This window comes from Coturnix japonica, chromosome 15, assembly GCF_001577835.2.
Source record: "Coturnix japonica isolate 7356 chromosome 15, Coturnix japonica 2.1, whole genome shotgun sequence".
NCBI classification, from domain to species: domain Eukaryota; kingdom Metazoa; phylum Chordata; class Aves; order Galliformes; family Phasianidae; genus Coturnix; species Coturnix japonica.
Window position 1 is genome coordinate 6,599,817 of NC_029530.1, and position 16,583 is coordinate 6,616,399.

Below are 16,583 nucleotides of genomic sequence, written 5' to 3' on the forward strand. Positions count from 1 at the left end.
AGGATCCACACGTTTAAAGATACAGTGAGTCCTTTTTAGGCCTTTTCTTACAGAACACAAGGGAACAAAGCGCCCGTTCAAAAACACAGCTAGGATTTACAAACTCCACTGCAAAGAATTCTATCTAATGAAACAAAACTGGCAAACCTGAACGGAGAGGTTAGCTTTTGAATTAGTTGTATTTAACCCTCTGAAGCAATACACACATTAAGCAATGCATTTTTACAACACCCTGCTGTGAGTGTGCACGGAAGGATAGCAGAGAGGTCCGCAGCCACCCGGGCTTTGGGTTGGCCATCAAGAGCAAAACCACCTTCTAAAGGAGGGATCTGTTCTGTGTTGGTGCAGCCCCACAACCCCCTCGTTGCTCTGTTTTCCCATTACCGTAGCAGCACCAACACCACTCCACAGTGGAAGAACATTCACACGCACACAGACCATAAGTTTACCCATGCACAGCCAAAACACAGGACCCCATCTCCTGTCTGCATGCCTTCGTTTTGCTCTGGGAGGCCCTTCTGGAGAGCCACCGTCTCAGCAAGCCCCTGCCCTTTGATTCTATCCATGGGGAGCAGGGCAGGCAGCGTCTAGCAGCAACGCGCTCAGCCCTGAGGCCAGACAGACACCTTGAAACCAAGCAAGCAAAGCAAGCAACCCACTCTTAGCTCGCTGGAGCAGAGCAGTTGGAGCCGTGCCTCCAGCACTCCTGCACTGCATCCTCCCAGCCCAGCACACAGCGGGGCAGCGATGCTGAACGCGGAGCCGCACGGCGCTCCCAGCACAGCACCGACCTCCTCCTGCTTCCAAACGGGCTGTCGTTTTCACATGTATTCTTTACAAGCTGGCCGTCAGCATTCAGCCTTTCCTCTTTTTCCTGCTTCCCAATAACCATAAAGATGAATGTTAGTGCCTTTTTAACCTCCTATCCTCCTCCTGTTTAATTCTCCAACATGACTTTTCTGAGGCTTGCCTGTCTTCAGAGAAGAGCAGTTCAGAAAATGGAAAACTGTTGTCTTCCACATTCATTTAGTAACACAGTAATCACCGTTTGTATTTTTAAACCCATTTTTTCATTCTCTTTTTTTCCCCAAAAAAAAACTTTCCAGAAGCTGAATAAACAGGTGGTGAAATTACAGCTCTTGATTCTTTTTATGTGTGCTGTAAATTGCCAAAGCAGCAAAAGGAAAGAAGGAGAAAATTCTGAAGGAATGATTTTGGATACGATCTTAAGTGAGAAGTGGAAGAAAGGGTTCTTTCCAAAGCGCACATTCTAATTCTGAAAGGAAGTTCTATATTCCATAGGGCTTAACAAGAAAAAAAATAATCCCAGGAAAATATCAAATCAAAACCTGTTATTTTCTTGTTGACTATCTATATTCTTAAACGCAACGTTGCTTCCTTAAAGAAGCACCAGGACTGGGAAGGAGCTGCGACGAACTGCAAAACGTCTCCATGTATCCACATGCACAAAAATGGTTATGAAATGACAAGAGACAATCCTGTATATAATCAAAGACAGAATCCTGACATTCAAAGAGAAAACAACTGTAACAGCAGAGACTTTGAAGATGAGAAGGGTATTTATATATATATATTTTAATTGAAACAATGGCCAGCAAGATTTTTTTTGTAACAACCAATGCTTAAATGCATAACTTAGTATCAGCGTGCCTGCCAGGTGTCATTAGTATCAAAAAAGAAATAAAAAAAGAAAGAAAAAAAGAAAGAAAGAAAAAAAAAAGTGATGCGTAAGAAATTCATACTTACGTATGGAGTGGGATGGAGCAGCATTCTATAAATGGTTAACCATTCACCAAAGGGCAGCAAACCCTTCTGATGACAGACACGTTACTCCTAGGGCACCACGACCAGCCAACAGCCTCAGCGCAGCTCACAGCTTGGCCAGTTCCATTTCATTTTCCTCCTAAGACACCAAGTTGCTAACAATAAGATGGCTGCACAACACCACTCAGGTTTAACACTATTTTTTTGCACCTCGGGAGCAGGGGCTGAGATAGTGCTGCAGTGCAGATAACCGGGACCTCTGCATTTGCATGTGGTTCTGCCCTGCAGCAAAACAGGGCTTCAGAATCCATCCGGAATCCAGAGCACTTCTGTGCAATAACAAGAAATAAAGCTCAGTGTAATACTATACACTCCACACACTTTGACTATCAGAAATGAGAAAGCACACTGACCATTCAACAGTATTTCTCAGCAAGAGCCACTTTGTGTGATCACTTTCGTGGCCTTTTTAGCATTTCCTTTTACACAGACACTCACAGAGCCAATGCTCTGCCAGTACAAAAGTCACACATCACAAACAGCTACACCGAAATCTTTCAGTGTTCGAAAGTTTTGCTTCCAGGGAATGGCATATTTGGCTGTAAGAGCCACGATGTGCAATGCTGGCTGAACTGCTGTGATTCACAAACAGTGAATCACAAAGAGGGAAAATTGGTGACTGAAGAGAGAGCTGTAATGTAAGACCCAAAATAATGACTGTAGTATTTTTCTCTTCTTTGATCCGAAGATTATCAGAAGACTAAAAATACGCCTTTCCAAACCAGAACTCATACTAAGCACAGTGTTAGTTAGGAGAAAGCCAGAAAGGAAACAAAACAGTGCTAAATCACATCGGTAACACACCGACACGCACTGAAAATCACAAAGGCTTCCAAGTTGAAGTGTGCAAACCAGTCACTATTTGCTGGGGAAGCCTGAGAACACATTTTGAATAACGAACTGAAGAATGTTGTGATCCATCTCCCAGAAGTTTGCACACCACTGGGAGCAGGAAGAACCTATGGATGCAGTTTGTTTCTGTGTGAACACGATGCATGAAACAGTAACTACCCACGGTGCTTCTTTGGATGGCAAAGAACAAGTTTCAACGAATGCAAAGGAGAAGTAGTGAGAACTTCCTTTGCCCCCGCAGCAAACACAAACTTCCTTCCTATAAAGCACCGAAAAAGACAAAAAGTCCCCAAATGCACATACATGGTGATGGGACATGAATACTTTGGCTTTGTAGATAGCAGGCTCACCTAAGTCACGTGCTTAAGATCATCTTCAAGAGTGTTTGCCCTGTGCCTACCACAGAGTTTTGTTCTCACCATCAGAACCCTTTTATTAAAAGGAAACAGTTAAAAAGCTTGATCGCATGCCTTGATTTGCTATTGCTTGCAACTTGCTGTTTATAATATTATTGTATATTTGCTGGAAAGACTGCTGTAATGCACACACACACGCGTGTTGCACACACACCTGTATCAATGGGAGAATCGCTATTACTCACACACATCACAGAGCTATTCCTTCTAATCCAAGGAAAAGCTGCCAGAAGGAAGAAAAAATACCTTGGCTTTCACACATACAAGCTAATGACCCATGACTGCACGAAGCCAGAGTCGGTGACAGCGACGCATTGGGTCCTGCTTGTGATATAATTGCTCTAAAAAAGAAAGCATCAGAAATACCAACACCGCAGATGGAAAGAAACTCCTGCCTCCCAAAATTAGCTCTGTGTTACTCCCCCACGCTGCAGGATCTCCAGCCTGGATTGCTGAGGCACAGCACGGTGGGGCAGCTCCGCTTCTTCCAAACATCTCATTGAGCAACACGTTGGGAATGCAAAATGGGGATGTGGGCAAGAGATGCCCCAAAGCACACATCCTACAGAAGGGACAGCAAGGCAAACTGTGACACTGTCTGAAGCACACACCTCAAACCCACCAGGTATATTCCAGAAGGTTCCAAGGTGGCCTGCAAAGACCTTTTCATCAGGAGGGGTGGGGGGAAGCACTGAGGATTAAAGACAGATCAATTTTGCTCTAAAATTTTAAATGAAACACTCCTGTTTTGGAAAGAATTTCATTAAGGTGAAAATATAATACAGAAGTACCCATTTAGAAAGAATGTGCTATTAATTCTTAGCAGTGTGTGTGAAAGGGAAAATTGCATTTTTATCTAAATGGTTTTCTCTGCATAATCCATTTACGGTATTCTTTTACAGCTCAGTAATGGAAACTTTTCACATTTCTATTTGGGCCACACCACTGTGGAAAGTGGGAGCCATCTTTAGAAATGATTAAAGCACAGCCCCCCAAAAAGGAGGTTCTGAGAGAAGCTCCACAAAAGGAGGGCAAAAGGCGAATGAAGTATGTCCTGTAGGATGGGAGCAAGAACAGAGGGGAAAAAGCCTCCAAAAAATGTGACGTAAGCCAAATTTTTGCCAACGAGAGGAAAAAAGGATGTGGGTTGGGTTTTTTTTCTAATGGAAAAGAAAAGGTTTGGTCTTTTCCCTCTTCTGTGTATGAAGCAAAACCAGCTCCTCTTCAACGCAGTCAATCCCAGACATATATAAAGTGGTTTTGTGCTATCACTGAATGACTGCACGGGAATATTGGGAGCTATAACAACAGTTAGTAGTACATACAATTAAAAGAAACATCCCATCATCAAGAACAAACGCTCATTTCTCACTACTAAGAGTTCCATACAACCTGAAACTAGATATAATCTAAGCAATCATTCCCAACCATCAACACACGGGGATCCAGGTTTTCCTGCTGCGCTGCCATCAGCTGAAGGCAATGAGCTCAAGGCAAAGTGAAAGCAGACTCAGAGCTGCCCGGACCACACCTGGTGAGGTTTACTCCACCTGATACAATTAAGGGAGGATAGAAAATATAAAGTTTTCCAAATTCTAGATTTTCGAATCAAATGTCTGAAGCTCAAAAACCAAACAAGACAGCATGATGGCTTTGTATTTCATACACAAACAACCACTCTTCAAATCAGGGCTCACAAAAGAAGTTAAATCAGTGCATTTTCTGAGCGCCGCTCATTTAATACTCTTCACCTCTTCTTTTCCTGTGCTGACTTCTTTAGCTTATTCCTGAAAATCAGTACAACAAATCATTTTATTCTTCAGAACAGATAGCTGTAAGTGCAGCAGCAATGTAAAGACTATTGGACAATGAATAGTTTTTGTTCCCTTTACCTCGCCTCACTTCTTACTACAATGCTGTAATTACAGGAACCTACTCCTGTTTTAAGCTTTACAGTAAAGCGCTTTCCAAATTTAAGGCCAGCAACCAACCCTTCATTACACTTAATAGGTAGACATAAAAACTTAATTATATCACAGTCTCTCCAACTGTATGTTTTCCCAGCTCCTGGAGTTCATATTTGTCTGATTCGAGGATGAGATTTAATCTGTTCTGTTCTATAACACATATTTGAGAATCACACAAAGTGGCCTAGAAAAAAAATATTACTCAAAAATATAAAAGGGTTTGGGTAATTATTTGAGTAAGACTTCATTGATTTGTTAAAGGAGGAAAAAAAAAACAACACAAAAAAAAGCAACGTTAGTCAGCTCATACAACTGAGACTCACAGCGCTGTAGCAGCAGCAAGGCAGCCCTTGTCAGGGAGCTCAGAGCCCACAGCTGCCCTGCAGCCCGGAGCAGTGCTGTACCCAAAAGCAAATTAATCCCTTCATTTCTCGTACGTACCTCAGTTCAAGTAATTTCAGAAAGGTGGTACATTCACAGAGCAGACTGCTTTATCATCTCATATAGAGTCCTACTGTGCATGCACAGAGTTTAAAGCAAAAAGCTGAGCTTACTGCTGTAGCTTTCCTTCTGACAGCTACCCCGGCTCCCCTGCACCACTTCAGAGCCATCTGAATTCAAACCCATTTCGCAGGCAGATACCACAAATAATAAGGATAAGATGGCACAAAACATCCTACTGACTAAAAGCACCAAAAAAGAACAAGGAGGCAGAAGTCACCCGATAGGCTCTCTTTTCTTTGCTTGTGCCCCTATCTCAAACTAGATAACGTGACATTTTAATTGTGATTGAAACAGTCCTCATTTTTGCTCTGCCTCTAAAAGCAAGGGCTTGTACAGAGAACAGCTGGGAATGGGTACAGCGTACAAAGAAAGGCATGTGCTTACATTTAGAGGTAGAGATGGGAACTACAGCATCCAACAACAAGCAGAAAAGAAAAATCACTCCGATTTTGTCTTCAAAAACGCACTCAATGCTTCTGATTTGTTCAAATCAAGGATGTGTTACAAGTGTTTGACCCAATACCCAGCGACAATAAAATCTGTTCCACCGTAAAATAACAGCTGTTGTGCACTTTATATGATAATACTATTTTTGAAATGTATCAGAATTATTGTCTCATAGATTGGGGTAATTTTCATTGTGATTACAGTGGAATTCCCTGCGGGGGGGGTGGGGGTGGAATACAAACAATAGGCACATTTCTATTATTATTATCATGCTTTTAAAACGGCTCTTGGCCTGAAATTTGGGCTATTCTTCAAACTGGGCAAAAATAAAAATAAAAAACTTTTCCAGTGTTACATTGCGGAGTGAGTAAAATCTACCAACGCAAACGAGTCAAGACTTAAAACACCTACAGCATTAAATGCAAGAAGTTACCCAGGTGCCCTGGAGACGTGAGGGATGCCCTGCTTGTGGCAGCATTGCATCAGGACCTGGAGCTCACATCACAAGAACAGAGGGGCCACACCAGTGTTAAACTGCCAATAGCTGAACCAACGTGGGTATGCACTGCCTGGGGGACGGTCTGCTCCTTCCCCTGCCCAAGAAGAGAGAAGCAAAAGAACACAGCCACGATTCTTCTTCCCCTGGATTTGTGGAGGAGGTGATAAATATTTCCCCATCGCTTCGGTTTCTTTTTCTGTTGCTCGGGTAGAGGAATGCATCCAGCTTATTGCACTCACACGCTCCGTTCAAAGCGCCGCAACTGCTGTCTTTTTTTCCAGGAGAAGAGAGCTAGAGAGTGGGACCTTAATACAGACTCCACCACGATCTAAATGGAATGCAAACCCAAGCATCCATAAGCATAATGACTTGACCAACTGTGCCATCTAGCCAAGGGCCGGCAGCACTCACAGCACTCAGCCTGCTGTAACCACGCAGACAATCAGAGCGTCACCTCCAGCACTGGGTGACAGAGAGGAGCTCCCAGGGGACAGACCCTCGTGGGGCTGCATTTGCATCCCTGGTTTCGTGCTGTCTTCCACCCATTGTCACCCTGTGCCTCTGTGACTGCGCTCAGCAAAAGGCTTCAAAATGTCACAGTGGAGGAAGGTGATCGGAAAGGGGGAGAGAAAGATAAAATGGAAAGGTTTTCCTAGGGAAGAGATGCTCAAATCCTGACCAGCAAATAACCCCGGCCCAGCCTCCATTTCCTATGTGAACAGATCCATTCACATCTTCATAGCAAAATGGTTTCAGGGTATTTCAAAGGAAAAATAAATAAATAATAATTATAATAAATGGTTGTGCCATTGCTTTTTAAACTGCATTTTGGGAGAGCGATGAGGGGAGGAAGGATGTGGCCACCCCCATTTTTCTAAGTATCTGCTTCACACCACAGATTAAAATCCTCGATCTTAAACCAACTTAATGAGGGGATGAAGATTTTTCCTCCCTTTCCAAATGGCCGCTTTTTCAATTAACTGCTCTTCCTCAGCCTCGGGATGATCTTTCTATTAGCAATACAAATGCTCTCTAATATTTGGTGAATACTAATTCGCCAAATTAATGAGATGCAGACTTAACTTTACAAATGTATATTTTGTTACACCAAAAAAAACACAACAAACCATGCTCTCACAATCGCTCTCTGATTAAAAGCTTCTTTATGATGGAGAACACCAAGTGCTGAAGGCCCAGAACTGAAGCTAAGAGAGTTAAGAGAAGAAAAGGCAGCGCCTCAGTGTTCACATCCTGCTTTTAAAGGCTCCAAAAAGAGAGATCCCAGAGGTTGGGCTGCACACAGTCTCCAATACAATGTTCTGTAAAGGACCAGCAGAGCTCACAGCTCACATGTGTGTTGATTCCATGCGTGCTCTCAAATAAACTGTATTTATTGTAATACAGAAACCTATCGAGGCAGCACTTCAACACAACCAGATTGCAGCTTCCCAAAGTGAAAAAGCTCCTTCAGACAAACCTCAAAAGCTAATAAAAATCTGGACGGTGCAGTGTCACGCACTGAGTTTTTAAGCTCAAATACTAAGCAGGCACAGATAGGTTTGATAAAATTAAAGCCAAACGCACCAGGCTTATGCAACAACAGACACTCAGCACAAGCTGAGCACACAGACAGGGAGCACCTTTAGGAGCTACAAGTGACCAACACACACACACGTGCATCCTGGGGAGTGAGATCCCCGGAATGTGGCTCTGAAACATCAGCATATCATCCATAAAATGTAATAAATTCATAGCAAAAAAAAAAGAAAAAGCCTTTGCGTTAAAAGGGCCCCCAGTAATTAGTGATGTCTTAATAATCAGTGCTGCTTTAATGGCATCAACCAAAAGAGAAGTTTTGCAAAGGAAAAGCAATGAATAAGGGTATTTTTTCAATAAGCCAGTTGTCTTATCACTATGTGCCAAATAGAGAAAAACCTGCTTTACATGTTAAAAGCTAAAAAATCCAAGATGGGGAAAGCCAGGGTGGACCTTAATTCCTGGAGGACCGAACAGCCTTCTTCATAATTGCCATAGGGTATCTCCACCCCAAAAGTCATAGGGAGAAGTGCAGAAGCAAAGCACACACCTCACCAACAGGAGCTCCTTCTTAAAAACACCCCTCCAACAAACAAAACCAGGAATGCTGTGCTTCAGAATACCCACCTCAGCCTTAAATATGCCCCCCAAAATATAGGCATGTGTTTACAGATGAAACTTAGCTGCTTTTGGGGGCTCGGCTTTTTAATGTGGAACAAAAAGGCACAGGGACAGACAGTGCCATGCGGGGCTTCCTGGTAACTGAAATGGGCCGAATCCCACAAAGCACAATGTGAACGGTCACTATTCCTAAGCGTGCTCAAGGAACGAGCCATTAAGCTGCTCAGTTTGGGGAAATCTTGTATGAAAAGCAGCAGACACGTCGGGCCACCTGAAGATTCACTGTAGAGCTCCACATTTTCTGTGGATACTCTGCCACTTTTAATACAAATATATGTGACGTGAGAGACTTAAAACATACAGCGGTTTGCCTAGTGATAAGATTTCACACAGCCACATACAGATATTTTGCCATTCACACACCCCTGTTATCCCACAAATGAATTTGTCTTTATAAGACAGCAGACTTTGTTCAAAGAAAGTACAAAGGTGCAGAGCACGCTGCTGATGAGCGTTAATTCTGACACAGCCGCGGGTCTGTGGATGGAAAGGCAAACGGAGCGGCCACGGGAGGAACTGAAATGCCAACAAACCCACACATACATGCATTAAGTACTGCATTATAGCAGCTATAGTAATATTGCAAACTCTCCCCTTCTCTTTCAGGCAAACAAAGCAGCATCAGGAAACACACATTCATCACCGCCGAGTGCCATCAATGAACTCACTTCCAGCAATCCTTACAACCACACACTGCTCCACACGCTATTTCAGCACGTGAAACACCCCACAACGTATCTAACACACTCAGCCTCAGCAAACAAACCTCATCCCCCCAAAAAACCCCTCCAAATTTAGCAGAGCTGACAACAAAAGCACACACCAGGAGAAGAAAGAAAACAAAGGCTCCCAACGCCTCAGCGGGACCGAATTTGTCCTTTGTGAATATGCTTGGTAGTAACTTACACACATCACCCACTGCTGCACCAAGAGTTGTACCCTCCTGGTTCCCACAAATGACAGGTTGGGCGTTATGATGAAATATGAACAGAGACTGAAGAATGAAGCACAAAGCATTGCTGTGCCCAGCACAGCACGACGGCTGCGGAGCTATAGCACTGCGCTCTGATTTTTGCTATCAGTGCCTACACAGCTGTGGGTTACACGTGGATGTCCTCACCTGGCACAGGCAACACGGGACCTTCCAAACGTCAATTAAAAATGAAAAGCAAGAGCCCAGTAGAACTCAGTGAATGGGATCCTGGAGAGAATAGCAATCAACACCACACTGAAGGGAAATCGCTGTGCTTCAGTGAAACCAAGCAAAGCAAAAAGCTGCTAAACTAGAGCTGGTTTTCACGTGAATTGGATCGAGTTGCTCTTCGTCAGCTACAGCCACGCTATTGAAGTCAACGGGAGCTCTCCAGGCTGAGCACTGTGATGTTTCATTCCCTGCTGTAGCTGCACGGCAGAGCAGAGCGTGATGTTACAGACAGGGGAAGGAACGATCGGCCCTCACCAAAGAGCTGGTGGTACAAGAAACTCCGAGTCAGAGAGAATTCCTGACTAAAGGTTGTTACTAAATGACACAAGTGCGTGTGAACTGCGGTCTAAAATACCATTACCTGTCCTCATCTACCTTTAAATCTCACAACTCGCACAGGCTGCCAGATAATTAGCTAATTATTTCACTACGGGCATGAGTATTAAAAAAAGAGTTGAATCACAAGGAATGCAAACAGCCACGAAAACAACTCCAACAAGTTGTCACCCCCAGAAATCCAGGTATCACCCGCTTGTGCTCCTGGTGTTGCTGAGTTTTAGGGAGCTTCTCAATCACAAAGAGCCCTGGGAGAGCAACGGTGGAACCAAAGCCTTCATCCTCCCCCCCCAATACACTCACAGCAGAGCCCAGCACTGCAGTCAGCCCCGTGCATCGCCGTGTCCACCTCCCCCTATCCCTGCACCTAAGGAGAACCAACACAGATTTCACCATCACATTCATGCCAAGAACATTTTCGCTCCCCTGCTACATTGTGTGTTAGCACAAGGAACTGTATACCAGAGGATAACAGTTACAGAAAATTCTCTGCTGCTGCCCCTGAGTTTTGCCATTTGAACCTTGCAACAACCAAAGGGTGAAACCAAACAGTGCCTGTGATCACTGCTGTAAGAACCGGCTGCTTTCTGCCTTTGGAATACCCAAACCCGTCCTTATTTAGGAGCCCTGATGGAATGGTTTCCTTCTGAGTGATGAGCTGTTCCAACAGCAGCGCTGTGCTTATCGCAACCAGGGACGTATTGCTCAAGATGTTACTAAGAATAGTGGTGATCCGAGTGCACGTAGGAGTGCTGTGAAAGAAGGCAACACTCCACACCACCACACACACACACACAAAAACACACCGAATTTTAAGCCAAACTGCACTTTCAATAAACGTGCAGACTGTTTGCTGCTGTTTTGTTGTTTTATATATGTATATCTATGGAATTAGGGTGAATGGGATAAATTCTCCTTTGGCAATCTGTTCTTAAGCACAAGGTGTGTTCATGGCTGTATGTGTGTGTGTGTGTGAGGGGATGGATGACGGAGGGAGGGCGAGCGCGTCTGTGTGCCGAGTCTGCCAAGGTGGAACTGACAGGAGCTGTGATTTGTGCTAACTAGCTATTGATCCAGTCAGATCGAGATGTTGTGTACAAGAAACAATAAAAGAGAAGGGGCCAGGAAGGATGCTGTGTGCAACTCCATTTAAAAATGGAAAAGAAAGGCCCCAAACAAACCAATTTATGTCCTTGCCTGAGTGAAGCACGGAGAATGCTGATGGGCTTCCTACAGTCTGCTGTGCATGCTAAACACTCCCGCTTCAAATGAGAGTCTCCTGAGCTGGGCATTAACCATGAACAAAGAGACAAACAGTGGGGGCGAGGATTCACGCTTCAGGAAGCCTAAGCTGGAGCACTGACCAGAACTGGGAGTGGGGAACTGATGGTGCCCAAAGCACCTGAGCTCCATCTCATTTCTCAGTGCCTTTCTTAGTGAGATCACCGAGCACAAAGTCAATCTGTAAGACTTAGCCTAACAAAAACAACTCCAAACTACGCCGTCATGCCACAACAGCAACTTTCCTGGGCTGAAATAATGCATTTCTAGCATATAAATCACACACGTGTAATTGTGGCACATCTCACAACTGCCTGTGCGCCCTCACACACATGTGCCTATTGTAACATCCCCATGGCGGGCAGGCAGCTCTCAAATACGGCCGTGAGACGACAGAATAGAAAGCAATTGAATCCATAATCGCCTTTATCTTAACCAGCCTTTATCACAGGGACTTCTCCGTTGAAATCTTATTTTTCAGAGCTTGGAGAATTACGTTGCCCTCTGGGCACGGGGATGGATCAAAAAATGACACTGAATGCCAAAATGAAACATCTGCCAGCTAAGCAAGTTTTACACCAGCGGACCCAGAACCCCAACTTCAATTTCCTTCCTCCTAAAGAAATAAAGGCCAAAAGCATCTCCCTGCTAGTCGGCTCAGAGCACGTGCATGAAAATACCTGAAAGTGAAGCGGGATCACTAACAAATGCATGTTCCCATGGCTTGGGCAGATCGAACAGTTAAGAGGAAGCGGCTGCAAAGCACAGCAGTGAGGAGCCCCTGAGCCCCCCCCAGTGCCTGGCTGAGCCCCCACACCTCAGCACTCTGCAGGTGGCCCCTAAGCTCAGAACCACAACCCAGGGCCCCGCTGGGCCATGGCTGCTTTGCCCCCAGCACTGCGGCCCCACTGAGCTGTAGGGCAGGGTGAGGTTGATACATGCCCAGTAACCCCAACAGCAGCCCACAGTCCCCCCCTCCCCGTGGGCCAGGACACGCGCGGGACAGCAGATACCTTCTTTGCTGGGGTTTGTGGGCTTGGGCTTCTCCCACGGTGCCATGGGCTTGTCCTCCTCCTGCCCCTCCATCAGGGCCTTCTCGCCAGGCAGGTACCAGGTGGAGTTGTGCTCCGCCATCAGGGAGTCCAGGTCGATGGTGCTCATGGTGTTCTTGACACCCTCTGAGCAACACCCGCTCAGGTCACTGTCCCCATTCTGCCCCGCGCACTCGCCCTTTTTGCTCTTCAGCCCCAAGGGTTGGTCTTCCGAGATGCTGAACTGCTGCCGCTGGAGCTGGATCTGCGCCTGCAGGATCTCCAGGGGGTGGATCTCGTCCTGGGTCGAGGTGCTGGTTGGGGTCCGCACCTGCTCCATGCCCGGCGTGCCGGGGTGCGCGCCCGCCGTGCTGCTGAGCCCGTAGCTGTCGGGGGTCGAGGTAGATGTATTGAGGAGGCCGAGGGCCAGGGGCTTCTGTCCGTTGAGCAGGGCGTGCTCCCCGCGGGGCAGTTTGGGCGAGCCGCCCAGCAGCGGGCTGCGCGTGGGCTTGGGGCCGGCGTTGTCGGAGCTGGAGGACACCTCGTCTTCGTTGCCGTAGCTGGTGCTGACCTCGTCGGCAAAGTCCACGTGCGGGGAGCTGCCGTCCGACTTGGTCACGCTCTGGATGCCGCTGTCCAGCGAGGACATGAGGTCGGGCTGCTCGCCCAGCAGCAGCTCGCCGCCTTTGCCCCAGGAGGGCGATGTCAGGGGCTTATCGTGGGGCGTGCCCCCGCCGCGCTCCGCTCCCGATGCTCCCGTCGGACCCCCCGCGGCCGGAGGCGCCGGTTGCCCCGGGCTGACGCCCGCCCCGCCGCCCTCCGCGGTCGAGAACTTCTCGAAGAAGGTGCCGGGGCTGACGTGCCCGCTGTCCCGTTTCCGCCGGCCCCGCCCCCGCCCTCCGCCCGCCTTCCCCTCGCCTCCGGCCGCCGGCTCCAGCGCGAAGCCGGGCGACAGGCTGCTCTCGGCGGGCAGCAGCGGAGCGGCCTTACCCGCGCCCCCACCCGCCGTCGGCCCCGCCGGGAAATAGTCCGGGGCGGCGGGCGGCGGCGGGTCGGGCTCGGCCTGGCTCAGCTTGCGCTTGGCCTCGGCCGGGCTCTTCTTATTGAAGGTGACGTTGAGGTTGGGGGCTCCCAGGCTGGCGATCATGTTCTGGCAGGCGGTGGACAGGGCGGCCAGGCAGCTCTGCCCGAAGACGTTGTCCTTGCCGGCCGGTTTGCTGAACGAGCCCAGCGACAGAGCGCCCAGTTTGCTGGCTGCGGGTCGCGGCGGCGGCGGCGGGGGGAACTCGGTGGGGGGCGGCGGGTACGCACCGGGCGAGGCGCTCAGAGCGGGCGCGTTCCCGTGCGATGGGGGCTGCCGCGCCGCCGCCCCGAAGGGGAAACCGGGCTGGGCAGCGAAGTCGGCGGGGCCGCGGCGCTCGGACGGGGCGCTGGGAAGGGCCACGCCGCCACCCGGGGACTGCAGCTGCGAGAGGCCGCCCACGGAGGGAGCGAAGGGCGGGTGGACGCCGGGCGAGGGCAGAGCCTGCGCCGGACCTTCGCCCGCCATCCGCAGCGGCTCCTGCAGCCCCAGCGCTCCGGTTCCCGGTCGGAACAGCACGGCCGCGCCGCCCGGCTGCAGGCCCAGCTCGTGGGGAGCCGGTTCGGCCGGCAGCCCCGGCCCGGCCATGCGCCGCGGCAGCAGCTCCCCGGGCGGCGGCGGCCCCGCGAACCACGTGCCGTCGGGCGCCAGGTGCGGAGCCGGGGCGTCGAAGCCTCGAGCTGCGGCGGCGGCCTCGCGTTCGAAGGCGGGTGGCGGCAGGGAACCGGGCGGACCCACGTCGCCGTGGTGCCCCAGCTGCTGCAGGCTGGGCGGCCGCAGGCGCTGCTGGCTGCGAGATGCCATCTGCTTCATCACCAGGGCCGCGTTCTGGCGCTGCGATAGAGCCGGGTGATCGGGGCCGCCGTGCGGGAGCGGCCCCCCGAAGGCGTCGGGAGCCGGCGGGGTGAAGTCGCCCGGCAGCCCCGGGTAGGCGGTCGGGGACAGGTGACTCTCCACGGCCGGGCCGTGCATCCCGCCGGCCCACGAGGCGCAGCGCTCGACGCCGGGGTTGCCCGGGAAGTCGAAACGCGGCCGCTTGGCGACGCTCACGTAGGGGGCATCGAAGTGCTGCAGTCTTTGATTTGGTGGCTGTTGCGGAGGAGGGTGCTGCATATTAAACACGGGGTCGGCGTAGGGATGCATATTCCTGTTCTCCAGTCTGTGAATAGGGTATTCAAACTGTGCGTGCTGGTTCTGCATTATCGGCCCATTGTCCTGCAAGTTGGGGTTGGGAGCGTTGGCTTCCGTTTGCTGTTGCCTAGGGATGGCCGGCGGGCAGGAGTTCTGTCTGGCCAGCAAACCCGGCGGCTGCTGCGGCTGCTGCTGCTGCATCAGCGGGTGCCGGCCGCCGGGCCCCGGCTCCAGGCTGCCGGGCATCTTCCGCGCTCCCCCGAAGCGCTCGAAGAACACGCCGTGCTGCTGTTGCTGCTGCTGCTGTTGCGGCGGCGGAGGAGGGGGCTGCGCCTTGGCCACGGCCATGCCCGGAGCCCGGGGCAGCGCCGTCCCCGCGAAGCCGCCGCCCGCCGGCACCTGCCGCCCGCCTCCGTAGTGCGGCAGCTGCCCCTCGGGCTCCGACGGCGAGAAGACCGGCAGCTCGAAGTGCGCGGCGGGGCCGTCGCCGGGGTAATTGTATTCCAGCGAGTCCTGCGCGGGGAGCCGCCGCTGCTCCAGGCCGTGGGGCTCGGACGAACCGGCCGCCGGGAGCCCGTGGAAAGAGGCGGCGCGGTTGGGGGACTGGTCGAGGGGCAGGCAAGGCGCCGGCACGGCGTGTCCGGAGGCGCCGGCGCTGTGCTGCTGGAAGTCGGGCAGGTTCCCGGCGCGTTGCTGTCCGAAGCCCTCTGCTCCCTGGCTCTCGGCCATGTGCTCGTAGCCGTCGGCGAACGCCGTCTGCCCGCCCAGCGCGCCGTTGTAGCCCAGGAGGCGGCCGCCGTGCACGCAGGACGCGCCGGGGTCGGGCCCGAAGTTGCCGCCGAAGTGCGGCTGGTGCTGGTGTTGGTGCTGGTGCTGGTGCGGGTGGTGAGCGCCGCCGTGGCCGCCGTGCGGCTGCTGCCCGCCGAAGAAGCCGTGCATGGGCGGCTGCATCCCGGCTCCGTGCAGCTCGGCGGGGCCGCGGCCCGGGAAGCCGTAGCCGTCGCCGGGCAGGCTCATGTTCATGCCGAGGAGGGGCGGCTCGCCCAGCGCGCCCAGGGCCGGGTCCACCGCGGCCGCCGGGCCGCCTCCGCCGAAGGCCGGAGCCTTGAAGTGCGCGCTCATGCTCAGTCCGGGCTGCCCGAAGCCGCGCTCCCCCTGCCCGCCGCTCCGGCTGCTCATCTGCGGCTCGAACTGCTCCAGCCCGAACATCCCCGCTGGGCTCAGAAGCTCATGGCCGCCCCCGCTGCCCGCCCCCCCCCAGCCGCCCCGGTTCACATCGCTCCGCGCCCCGGCCCCGCGCCTCACCCCGCGCCTCTCCGCTCGCTGCCGCCCGGCGCTGCGCTGCCCGGGAGCCGACGGGGCGCCGCGCCGCCGCTCATAGGCTCCACCGGCGCCCGGGAGCCGCGCGCCTCATCGCCGTCCGCCGGACCTGCGGGGGCTCCGGGGGCGGCGGCGGGGCCGGGGCCGGGGCGGGCGCTTCGTGCGGGCGCTCGGAGGGCTCCGCCGCGCTCCCCTCGCGCGCGCTCCCAGCTCTCAGCCGGCGCTGGCGGAGCAGCAACAAGTTTTGCATTTCAGCGATGAATTTCAGCCATCGGGGCTGCGCCAATGAGCGCCGCGCGGCCCGGGGCGGGGCTCGCCGTTAAGGTGGATCCGCCGCGCCGGCTCCGCGCCCCTCGGTGACAACGGGGGGGAATTGGGGGGGGAGCAGCCCGGAGTATCGCCCGCCCGGCCCGGCCGTCGGGGCGCCGAGCGGAGCGGAGAGATTCGGGCAC

The 16,583-nt window shown here is 51.7% G+C and overlaps 1 protein-coding gene across 1 annotated transcript in view; it reads right to left on the minus strand.

Annotated features, from left to right (window-relative positions):
* MN1 (MN1 proto-oncogene, transcriptional regulator) overlaps nt 1-16,091 on the minus strand; it is a 35,586-nt gene extending 19,495 nt beyond the window's left edge. The window contains exon 1 of the mRNA XM_015878308.2: nt 12,582-16,091. Within this exon, the coding sequence (XP_015733794.1) occupies nt 12,582-16,020 (3,439 nt within the window). The 5' untranslated portion in view covers nt 16,021-16,091. The remainder of the gene's footprint in view (nt 1-12,581) is intronic.
* Between the last annotated feature and the right edge of the window lie 492 nt (nt 16,092-16,583).